Here is a 12,811-nt window from a genome sequence, read left to right as displayed (position 1 = left end):
TTTTTCATTCATAAAAGAAGTGGTTCTTTCTTTATTTAAGAGTGTGACAATATTTATATATATATAATGAAATTATATGCCGGCCGTTTAAAAGTAATCTATGTATATGTTTTCCATGACTCAATCCTCTAAACTCGTGATTTGAATTAGACTTGGTCTAATAATACTTATAAGACGGCATATAAGCCAAATTAACCTTATATATATAAAGTGCTATTATTAATATTATATGTTATGTATATCCATTAATCTAAATTGGGAAGATTCATATGTTATTGAAGTTGTAATAATATACCGGAGTTTATAAATTAGTATTGGAACAGCAAATATGTGAGACGATATTACCAATGATTGTATATTTATATGAGAAATACTAAAGGGTATCAGGGGTATTTAATACCCTCCTATATGTTAATATATATTGTTATTAGTCCAATTAAGTATAAAGTCTCATATAGTTTAATTTAATAACTTTTAGGGAGTATCGCTAATTAATTATACGACACGTTTAGAAAGTGCTAGGCACCACTGATACCTAATAATAATGCTCTATTTATGTATACACTAATTTATTTTGAGAATACGTAAAATTTTAAATTTATTTAGGATAGAATTTCAGTCTTTTTATTTATGTCAAGTAATTATAAAATGTACTTAAAATTACTTGGGGTACATAATTATATCCACTAAATTTAAGATAATTGAAATTTTAAAACTATATATATATTTTTTGCAAAAGATACAATATTCGGTTAAAGTTGGTTCGAAACAACAAAAAATTAAATATTAAGATCTTATTATTAGCAAAAATGAAAATAGTACTTGTTGTAAAAACAAAATTATTAAAAATCTTGCAAACAACATCAAGCTAAATGCAAGTTGAATGAACAAACGATCCCAGATATAGTAGATATTATGAACAAGATCCTATAGTGAATCTTAATAAATAATACATAACCTAAAGTGTGAATAAACGATTAACTTAACAAGATTAGTAAAACCAATTTAAGTAAATGAAAGGTTACAATTTAAGTATTTGAATTAATGATCTATTAAAGAAATTATCATAAACCAAATTTATTAGTAAAACTTAACAAGATTATTAAATTCAGTTCACCTCATATCTATTATTATTATTTGCTTACAAAACAACAATTCATTAAAAGCTAATTTACATTTTTTACCTTTTGAAATTTGACATATATAGTATTGTACTCGCTTATTTTTTAAGCCGTTAAATTTTTTCTCAAAACAATTGAAATTATTAGATTCAAGAATTTGTCTAATTTTATTAATAGAAACCTAACATGGATGAAATTCAGGGAGCACGATTTGGTACATGTCAAAGTTCGAAGAGTATGATTTAGTACACGTCAAAATTTGAAAGGCACAATTTAATAAATATTAAAATTTAGGGGTACAATTTAATACATGAACAATCGTCACGTTAATAAAATTGAATAAAATTAGATATAAATTCTTAAATCTAACAATCTCAATAATTCGAGAAAACTTTTTAATAACATACAAATTTAGAGGCATAATTTAAAATATGTAAAAAATAAAAGACAAAAATCCTCATTAATTTTCTTTAAAAACCTATATATATAGAGATGACCTAACCTTTTTTAACTTATAACAATATTTGCTATATAAATATTGCATATGCTTTTTAATTAAACTCATATATTAATATACATAAACTCAGTTGAATATGATTCATAAGACAGCTCCACGTGATGGATACGTACTAAACTTAAGTACGTAATTTTATGGATATATTTAAAATATCAAAACTAGGTCCAAATATTAACAATAACCACTAATTATGCATTATTATGTGTCTTTTTCAAAAGTGTCGTTTTGTGTATTGATTTCATCATGCATTGTATATAATATCACCACTAACTACTAATTAAAAATATATGAACACATTAACATCATTGTTACTCTTTTTTAGAAATAAAAGTAAAATAATGAATAAATATGTAAGAAAACAATTGTATATGTTCTACAAATTAAGAATCTTTAGGCTATATAGGCGTAGTATATAGTTATAGTCTTTCATCAGAATTATGCTATCAACATTATTAGCATTTATTAAAAGAAAAATGAAAACCGGTGGCAATAAAATCATCAGATTGGTAAATAATTCACCTACCTATATTTGTTGCTCACCAATAAATTTGTTCTTTTTCCAAAATAAATAAATAATTTTGTTTGTAATTACATCCAATTCAGTGGTTTTTGATTGTATAGTTTTGTGATATAGATTCCATGTTTAAACGAAAAACAATGGCCTCATTACTCATTCAATTGACTAGTATAGATAGATTGGTCCACAATTCTTATTTTACAATTCTTATATATATATTCTATATAAAATGTCGTTATATAACAGAATTCTTGGTTTATGATAAATTCTTGGGTGATTTTTTTTAAATAAAAAAATAATAAATTATTAGATGTTGTCACGTAAAGATCTAGTCAACATCTTAAACCTAAATATAATTAATGCAATAATAAATTTGTTCATATTATTTATTTTTTTATTAAAAATTATTTTCAAATTTTGATATTAATTTAGAATTAGTTTAATTTTAAATATTATTTTAAATTAAATTTGAATATTTTGATAGTTTAACGCATTTTTATTAATTCCGAAAATAAATTTAGGACGAATAATAATTTTTTTTAATTACTATTACAAAGTATAATAGTAATTTATGTTTTTATTTAAATCACTATTATGGTTTCAAATTTTAATGATTATATGATATTAAAAAAAACCTAAAAATTAAAATAAAATTAACATACGTGGCTTGGCACGTAACATCTATCTTTTTTTTTTTTTTGAACATACGTAATATCTATCTAGTATATAAATATATATGACTAATTATGTAAATTATAGAAAAGAAATTGTCTAAAATTTAAAAATTATTTGATTTTTTTTTTGGGGTCCAATAAAATGGTGGAAGTTAAGGGTCCAATAACATAAAGGCAAGTTCCACATGACAATATGTGTCAAATAACTATACAACTTTTGGGTACAAAGATAGAACATAATTATAACTAGAAGATCTCAGTCATTTGTATTCAAACAAACACAAAAAGGGTTTTGTTAGATTTGGGTGAATCCCATGAAGTTTGACCTTTGTAACTCTTCAAATCAAAGCTCATGATCTTCTTGATCATGATTGACTTAGTGTATAAGGTACAAATTTAATCAAATAATATGAAAATGAAGCTGAGCCATGCATGTGAGACCAATCACATGAATATTTAACATCATTTTCCATATACATATTGATATAGTTCTTTGTGTTTGTTTTTGTGGTTATATATTGTTAAATATATATAATTCGGATCTAGCAATAAATGATAACTGTATATATGGAATGGAGGGCATGAAGTTGAGTTTCCAAGAATAAGTAGTGTGATACCATTACCATTTTAGTCAGAAAATATGGCCAACTTATATACAACAATTTTATTTTTTTAAAACTTATTATTTATATTATTAAAATGTTCTTTTGAAAGAAGAAAAAAAAAAGAGAGAACTATATTTGTGTAATAGTTTTCAATGAAGACATATTCTTCTTAATGTGTCTATTTCAAATTTAATCCACATTAAAAAAAAAGGAACAATTAGGACAAAATAAACGATTTTGGCAAGCAGCTATTGCAGACACGCATAGCGTAAATGGGCAAAGGGAAAACGAAATAAAATTTATATTTGAAAAAGACTATGCACCAAAATTCTTCAATATGACATAATAAATATAATTAATTTGAAAAAGAAAATTATTAAAAACCCAAAACTAGTAGATATATAGTTTCTTAATATATCTGTCTTTTTTTTAAAAAAAAAATGTCTTAGCACACTGTAATATTTATTTGTGTTAGTTAAACGTTCTAATTGGTTAGATTAAAACTTGTTATCTAAATAAATATACTGTAAAAGAGTAAATTTTTTACTAATTAATAGGAAATGGTCTTTTAACAAAACTTGTAATGTATGATTTAGTAGCATAGGATCGTGTAATTTATGGTGTATTGTAAAAATTAATTGCACATTAATTGGTATAAAAGAGATAATCATTATGACTAAAACAATCACTATTTACATTTTACATGAAAAGGATCCAAAATATGTTTATATACAGAGTAACTTGCTGCAAAACTCCCTTAATTATCAATTTACTTGCAAAAAACTATCCAATCTCATATTTTGGTGGGAAAACCTTCTAAAGTACTGTTTCGTTTATATTTTTAAGGTGCCGTTTATTCAGCCTCGTTAAGTCCTAATTTTGCCCACGTGGCAATGACAGGTCACTAAAAAATTATCATACGTGGTCATATTTTACAAAGTAAAAATTAAAATAAAAACAAAAAATTTAAGAGTAATTTGCGGCAAAACTCCCTCAACTATCAATTTACTTGCAAAAAACCATCCAACCTTAAAGTTTTTTGGATGGTTTTTTGCAAGTAAATTGATAGTTGGGGGAGTTTTGCCGCAAATTACTCTTAAAGTTTTATTTTTATTTTGTAAAATATGGCCACATAGGATAATTTTTTAGTGACTTGTCATTGCCACGTGGGCAAAATTAGGAGCTGGACAAACGACACCTTAAAAATGTAAACGGAACAGTACTTTGGAGGGTTTTCTCCACCAAAATATGAGGTTGGATGGTTTTTTGCAAGTAAATTGATAGTTGGGAGGGTTTTGCCGCAAATTACTCTTATATACATTACATGAAAAGGAGCTTCTCCCGGCCTTCTAATTTATTTTGGGAAATTTGAATTAATATGCTTACATTACCTAATAATTTTTCCCCTAAATGCAAAGTTAGTAAAATTGGTCATATATGACTACTTTACCAATTTTCCTAAACTACCCCTCTCATTTGAAACCCTCTCTCTTCCTCTCTCTTCGTCTCTCTCAGCCGAACAAACCCAACACCCAAAACAACCCAGCCACCACGGTTAGCACACAGCCCAACTCGCAACCCACTCCGACGAACTCGCAACCCACTCCGACGAACTCGCAACCCATCTCAGCCCCCTTCTCTCTTCATCTATTTCGGTCCGAAAGAAAAAAAAAAAAAAAAAAAAAAAAAAAAACCGAGGTCAGATGGTCGGACCATTGGGTCCGATGGGGTCCGACCAATCGGACCCATCGGACCAATGGTCCGACCATCGGACCTCGGTGGTTTTTTTTTTTTTTTTCTTTCTTGCTAGGAAAGAGATGAAGAGAGAAGGGTCCGATGGCTCGGACCATTGGGTCCGATGGGTCCGATTGGTCGGACCCCATCGGACCCAATGGTCCGACCATCGGACTGGTTTTTTTTTTTTTTTTTTTTTTTTTTTTTTCTTTCGGTTAGAAAGAGATGAAGAGAGAAGGGGGCTGAGATGGGTTGCGAGTTCGTCGGAGTGGGTTGCGAGTTGGGCTGTGTGCTAACCGTGGTGGCTGGGTTGTTTTGGGTGTTGGGTTTGTTCGGCTGAGAGAGACGAAGAGAGAGGAAGAGAGAGGGTTTTAAATGAGAGGGGTAGTTTAGGAAAATTGGTAAAGTGGTCATATATGACCAATTTTATTAACTTTGCATTTAGGGGAAAAATTATTAGGTAATTTAAGCATATTAATTCAAATTTCCCTTTATTTTTAAGAAAGGTTAATAGAATATATTATGGAATAATTACATCAGACACTATTTTTTGTAAAATAATTGCATTTTTATGTTCAAAGAATTTTTTTTTTACATTTTTACGATTTTCCAAAAAATAACATAAAATCAACAAGAAAACTACATAAAAGTAACATGAAAATAACATCAAAATAACAACAAAAAATCAACAACAAATTAACAAGATTACAACATAAAAATACCGTATTTTCTGTAAATAAAATCAAAAAATTACAAAAATGTTTAAAATTCCGTGAAACCGTTTTTTTGTAATTTTGTTGTTGTTTTTATGTTTTTGTGAAATAATCCCATATATTATTCCCTCAATATTTTTTTTTTTGAAAAAAAAAGACTCGTTAGCTAAACATCATGATTATTCAAAAATAATACTAATTTAGTTAAAGTGTGAGCCACCATAATACTTAATATCAATAAAATTATTACAATGAGAAACAATATACTAATATTACATAATAAATAATGACATTGATAACAGTGAGACAATCAGATTCCAACATAACTCTCTGAAAGCCAAGACGGCATCCAAGCATGACCTCAGAATATATATCCAAAGCCTCAGCAATATTAAGAGAAAAGCAATCAATTCAAGTCCAAGTATCTAAAATTAAGACAAAACCAGTATTATATATCGCGAAACGAAATACTGTACCGACCTCGGATTTACTCAACTCGAAATTCAGTCCTGCATTACAATTGATTTTTACCAACTTAAATAGAGATTTAAATCATCTGACAACTGATTGATTCTCATAAAGATTACTAAGATGAGAGGTATGTCCATTCGCATAGGAATATCGTTGTAGATAGTCCATATAATCCAATCAAATAAAAAATTGTCATTTACACAAATTTTTTCATTCACCCATTATTCCCTCAAATTTATTCATTAAATTTTGATTCACTTCATCCTAGGTTTGGTAAGGGGAACAGAGACTAAGATAGAAAGAGTGATAAAATTAAATTCAAAAAGAAAAAAGGATAAGAAAAGGGAAGAGAAAGATGAAGAAGATTATATTTACCTCCTAAGAGTTTTTATATATATATATATATATATACTAGATAAGAGTTACGTGGCGAGCCACGTAAATATTAGTTTTATATAACTTCGAGTAGTTTTTATTTAAGAATTCAGTAACTAATTCAAATAATACTTCATAAAACGTTAGAGATAGGAAGACAAGAAGTGAAGGATATATGCAAAGAGACATCGAAGCACTGTTTCCACCATACATTATACCAAAACTTGGTCTGAGATTGGAAAAATAAATCATAAATGGACCATCAATCTAACCCAGCCCACTTATGCATTGTCATATCATGAATGATACTCTACTATATCAACATCATTTCACACCACAAAAACCAGTTGACTTGTTTTAGCACTTTGAATGCAAAGGCGGATGCAAAGTTCTTAACCAAATTAACCAATCGTGTTCAATTTTTTCATTTGATCATGCCTGCAAATTGAACTAATTTCATTATCAGCAGTATTATATGAAGTAGTATTATAAGTTTATGATATGTGCATCCAGATATTACACAGTAACATGGTATAATTTTTTATAAGTTTCATTTTAGAAAAGCTGTAATTTGTTAAAGACTGTCAAATAACTTGTCTGTTAAATTTGTGTGCATATTTTAGGTGCACATATTTTCATAACCATATATCCTTAGCAAGCAGACCAGTTTCCTATAAGAAACATCTAGATACTTTAAAATAGATTTATAACAAATTCTAGATCAATGTAAATTCAAGATTCTATCACAATGTTCGCACAACAGAGCCCAAATATCTAAACTAACTCTTGACTAATCGCAACACCATCCCCCTGCTAGACATCATCTGAACATTCACACTTTAATTTATATGGTTACACTAATCACAACCTTTTAAAACCTTACAATCAACTCTCTGATCTAGGCTCTAGCTCATTAAAAGCAGATTCGTGAATAAGATATAGTAATAAGTCATCAACCAAAATGATGAACCAAGAAATTGAAGACTACCTGTTCTTCAACCTTCATATGCTTTGAGAATAGCTTCACTGCATGGCATTATTTAGTAAGTAATCGAAGACCCCTACAGAAACACAATAAATACTTAGTCAAAAGCAATACTACTCTGATTGGCTGCTAAGAAAGATTAAGAAAACTTGAGAAATAAAGTTAGATTTTAGAACCGATGGAGAAAGCTTTGGCAGATGAGATTAGAATCAAGTCAAAATTCCTTCATTTGAACAGCAAAAGAAAACTTTTTAGGAAGAGTCGATTGTTGTGGCCGCCATGTATCTTCTTTATAACCATGCCTCCAAATGGTTCGACAATGTTTCTACACTTACAAGAATTCAATCAATTTCAGAAACAAAAATCAAAATGACAAAGAAACCGATAGGAGTGATATTTAAAGTTAGAATGGACAGACCTGAAAGGAGTAAGGAAGCCTTGACATATAAACATCGATGATGGCTTAATTCCATAAGCAAAAAGATTTTTCCCTTTTTCTACATCGTAGCCGAAAGCCTCAATTACATTGACTCTTTTTTGGATGGATTGGATCTGGAAAAATAATGGTCGAAATACATTAGACGGGAGGAAAGGAAAGAGATGAGAAGCAATTGCAGTTTTTTTCCTTTTTTTTCTTCTTGGTAAATTTTTATTGCGATCAAAATTTATTAGCTACATATATTGTATACTATTGGAATGGCCACGTATGAGTTTGTGATTTTTTTTTATTATTATTATTATTAAAAAGTCACCCAATATCGTAAACCAAAGCGAGAGAATTGGATTTGATAATTTGGGGATATATGGTTTGTTAGAGAGATATGTGGGTAAGATGATTTTTTTTAATTTAAAAAAAGATTGTTTAATTTTTTGGGTTTATTTGTTAACGGGAGATCAAACTTAGCATCGTTAAATTTAACAGAATATTCTTTTATTGTTAAGGTATATTCTGTTAAACCAAGAAATGCCGTTAAATAGGCACTTTTAATATATAAAGATATAATATTAAATAAAAAATAACTTAGATTAATTTTTAGAAATTACTCCTAATATTCTTTTATGTTAATTTCAATATATTTTTTTTAGATGTTTATCTATATATTTTAAATATTTTTATTCCAATAATATTTTATAGATTTTGTTGTCTAAGTCTGTCTTAATATTTTAGAAATATGTTTATTTAAAAAATATTTAATTTGATATATATATTTTTACAAGAAAATTATAATTTAATTAATAGACAAATCATCTGTAATAATTATCTAAACAGGAGCAGGAACAAACCCCCACTATAGTTATGACTAACAAAAGAATAAGTAACAGTCACCAAAAGTTATCAGTTTTAATAAAAACACAACAAATATTATTTATCACAAAAATTAAAATGCGACAATCAGAAATAATTCAACCTAAAAGAGAGACTCTATGAGTTGAACTATAAAGAGCATTAATAACACTCTAGTAGTCCAACTCAACCACAATGTGTGAAAACCCATGTTGTTCAATTTAACTTAGTGCTTCCTTCAAACCAAAAAAAGTGAAAAAAAAAATTGGTAAAAATAAATATGTACAAATTAGAGATTTATCTTTTTTTATATAGAAATTGAAAATAACAAAATGAATGTCTTTATAATCTTTTGGATGCAAATAAAAATTTCAAAAAACAAAAATAGAATAATGATTGAGATAAATTAAAATTGTACACATTATTTACATACAATAATAGGTAATTAATCTCAACTACACAATTCAAAGTAAAGTGTTTCTCATTTATACATGTATATTAAAATAGTATAGTGTTTCACATGTACAAAATTCCGTGAAAAAAAAAAAAAAAAACTATTTTAACGTGGAAAAATTACCCCTAAAATAAATCATTTACTCATTTCAAAATAACAATTAAAAAGGGTATAAATGTATTTGTAAATTAACCAAACTTCCTTTCTATATTTTGATCAATACTGGAGATAAAAGATTCGAGTTGGACCTCCACTCCACCTATGCCAAACAAATTGATTATATTTATAAAACATAATTCAAATTATAATAATTTAATGAGACCTCTTTTATTTATTTTATCTTTAAAAAATAAAATAAAATCTTACTGGTAGGTGGAAAATTTTTCTTGACTCTACTAGGGTGGTATTTTAATGCTAACATCTCAAGGTTAATAAAATAAGATATTTGTGAATTTCAGATAGAGAGTATAGTATAGTACATTGAAGTGAGAGAAGGAAAAGGTGGTATAAATCCTCCCACCTACTTGATACTAAATGGGACAAACTTTGTTAACAAAATATCTCAAATGATCAAATCTGATGGATGATGATGATGAAGATGAAGATGGGGCCTTACTCCTCTTCATTTACCCATGTGGGCTCATGCCCCTATTCATTTGGCTATGTACCCTTCCTATTTATGACTATTATTTATTTCATTTTATTTTTATATGTACACACATTACATTAATGAGTAATAATGTGTAATAGAAATAGTACTACAAGTTCACATCTACTTAAATTGATAAGCCCTTTTCTTTCTTCTACTCTTTCAATAAAAGCATAGAAAATTTTATAGCTTAGATTTTCAATCCTTATCAACAGAAAATTTGACACAAAAGGAATAGCAAGTTTACACACACACATATATATATAATTGTTTTTATAAATTATATATTCACAAGATGAATTAATTAAAACTATCATAGCCCAAAACTTTTATACATTAAACTCATGATAGAACATGAGATGAGAGATCTACAAAAGGAGGGGAAAGCCATGTACCAACCACCATTAAAATTATAGATTAACAAAAAAAAAAAAAGCCCTAAAGATGATTATGTATGAGAAAATTAAAAACAAAAGTTATATTTTCTTTCTTCTTCTTCTTCTTCTTCTTCTTCTTCTCTTTCTTTAATTTACACAAAACTTAAATTACAAATCCCTTCTGCACAATGGGCAAGAACCATGCCTTAAGAGCCACTTATCTATACAAGGTAGGTGAAACATGTGATTACATTGAGGCAAGCTTCTAACTGTCTCTCCAATCTGAAAGTCCTGTAAAACAAAAGAAAATACATTTATATACACATATACATACATCAATATGAGCCTCAAGAATTGATTAACACTAATGAATTGTATTCTGGAAACAAGAAAATCAGATGAGAAAACAAAATATATAAGATGCTGTTGAGATGAACCTGAAGGCAAACAGAACAACAGGCTCTTTCCCCAGAGCCATCTACATTGTTGTTGCTACTAATTGTGATTTTAGGGATCTTTTCAACTGAATCACAAGGCAATCCTTTGGAGCCTCCGGTGTCAAAGATGTTGGTCACCTCATCGAACCCGGTTTCAACAGCACCCATCTGTTTTTTATTTATTTATTTTTTTTTTTTGACAAAACAAGTTGTTAGTAAAATAAACAAAAGAACAAGACATGTAATAACTCTGTCTCTGTTGGTGTTTTTAACACAACATTTTACTATTTTCATGGAGAATTACCTGGCTTTGAACTGCACTTAACATGGCTGGACCAATCCTTTCTCGAACTAGTCTACCACTAAGAAGGCTTGCAATGACATCAATCTACACAATCACAAGGGAATAGACATTTAATTGAAGCTATTATGTGATATGAACTTGAAGATAAAAGTTCTTCAATTGTCAGCTTTGAATTGGAGAAAAACTATATGATATAATAACAATGGGGAATCAAAGTTAGATTACTCACCAAGTATAAGAGACACCCAATTCCAGATTCATCTGATTGCCATAGAACAAGAGAAGATTCAAACACCTCAATTGAGAAAACAGCCCCAGAGATTGCTCCAACAGCAGCCCCTCTTACAAATCCACTCTCTGTCTCTTGTCCTATTAAAGCCCCAGTCATGGCTCCTAATAAGGTCCCAACTGCAAATATATATATACATCCCATTTTTTCCATTAGTAACAATGTTAAGACCTTCTAATCTCAAACTATTAAAAGATCTAAAGCTGGTAAGGACAATAATTACAAAACCCTTATGTGTAAATTCAAAACCCCTTTTTCAAATTGGATTCATTCTCTTTCATACAGCTCAATTCTGTGTTGAAAAGTCAGAAAATTTGTAATTTGGTAAATGGGGTTTCAATCAAATTGCAAAATGGGTGAAAAGCATTGCAAAATTTGAACAAAAATCCAATTGGGTAGCAAAACACAAGTCAGCAGAAGACAGAACAACACAACACAACACAGATCAAGGAGTCACGTAAGAAAACACAAATCATGTAAACCAAAAAGACACGCAAATAAAACAAAAAAGCTGAAGCAATCAAAAAATCATGAAGAAGAAGAAGAAGAAAAGCACGACCAAACAGAGATAGGAAATACAAACCTAAAGCAAAAAAGAAGGTGAAGATCGCAGAAAAGATGTTTCCAAGGATTGCAGAAACAGCAAAGGTACAAAATTCCTTAACCCTTTCGATGAAATTCCCAAACGAGGGTAGAGAAGGTGAAGAAAAACGAAAAGGGTGTCCAATAAAATCCATGGCTTTTTGTCAAGAACTAAACCAAAAATGAATATTTTGTAGCTGGGTGTTGTTGAGTCGATCCTTAACTCTTAAGTTAAAAGAAAATAAGTTCTTATATATATATAAACATTAATATGGGATAGGTACCCTTTGAGTCCCTTTACTTTGTTAATAAGGATGAGAGAAGAGAAGAGAAGAGAAGATAGAAGGAAACCAAATCAACCAACTCGCATTTAAAGCTTCCATTGCATTTTTCTTCTCCCTCCCATTTTCTATCTTTCTTCCCATAAAAAATATTTTCTTTTTTCTTTTTCTCAAAATAAAAAAAAAAAATAAATAAAGAGAGAGCGAACTCTAATATTTTATTATGACGTCAATTTTTGTGCTTTAAAATACCTACCAAAATATTGTTTTTTTAATTTTTTTTATGGCAGTGTTTATTATTATTACAAATAATTTTTTAAAAATTTTCAAAAAATTGACTTAATTTTTATTTTATTTTTTTTGAAATAAGACTTAAAATTTAACATCCTAAAAAAAATTGAACATCCTAAATTGAAAAAAAAAATATATCAACTCTGTTTT

General features: G+C 28.4%; 1 protein-coding gene across 1 annotated transcript; it reads right to left on the bottom strand.

Moving 5' to 3' along the window:
* Positions 1-10,396: 10,396 nt before the first annotated feature.
* LOC115714368 (NEP1-interacting protein 2) lies at positions 10,397-12,599 on the bottom strand. The gene is made up of 5 exons (XM_030643045.2): positions 12,091-12,599; positions 11,448-11,626; positions 11,219-11,302; positions 10,915-11,082; positions 10,397-10,768 (listed from the first exon to the last, which is right to left on the bottom strand). Exons 1-5 carry the CDS (start codon positions 12,242-12,244, stop codon positions 10,646-10,648), a joined length of 708 nt encoding a protein of 235 aa, XP_030498905.1. The 5' UTR covers positions 12,245-12,599; the 3' UTR covers positions 10,397-10,645.
* Positions 12,600-12,811: the final 212 nt, after the last annotated feature.

This window comes from Cannabis sativa, chromosome 4 (assembly GCF_029168945.1).
Source record: "Cannabis sativa cultivar Pink pepper isolate KNU-18-1 chromosome 4, ASM2916894v1, whole genome shotgun sequence".
NCBI lineage: Eukaryota > Viridiplantae > Streptophyta > Magnoliopsida > Rosales > Cannabaceae > Cannabis > Cannabis sativa.
The sequence above is the reverse complement of the archived record's forward strand: the minus strand, read 5'-3'. Positions and strand labels throughout refer to the sequence as shown.

What these genes read in the sequence shown, in the direction of transcription:
- LOC115714368 (XM_030643045.2), bottom strand. Translation starts at nt 12,244, where the DNA reads ATGGATTTTATTGGACACCCTTTTCGTTTTTCTTCACCTTCTCTACCC. An exon ending in CACCTTCTTTTTTGCTTTAG is followed by an intron (nt 11,627 to 12,090) that starts GTTTGTATTTCC and finishes ATATATTTGCAG; the next exon opens with TTGGGACCTTATTAGGAGCC. An exon ending in TTGGGTGTCTCTTATACTTG is followed by an intron (nt 11,303 to 11,447) that starts GTGAGTAATCTA and finishes GTGATTGTGTAG; the next exon opens with ATTGATGTCATTGCAAGCCT.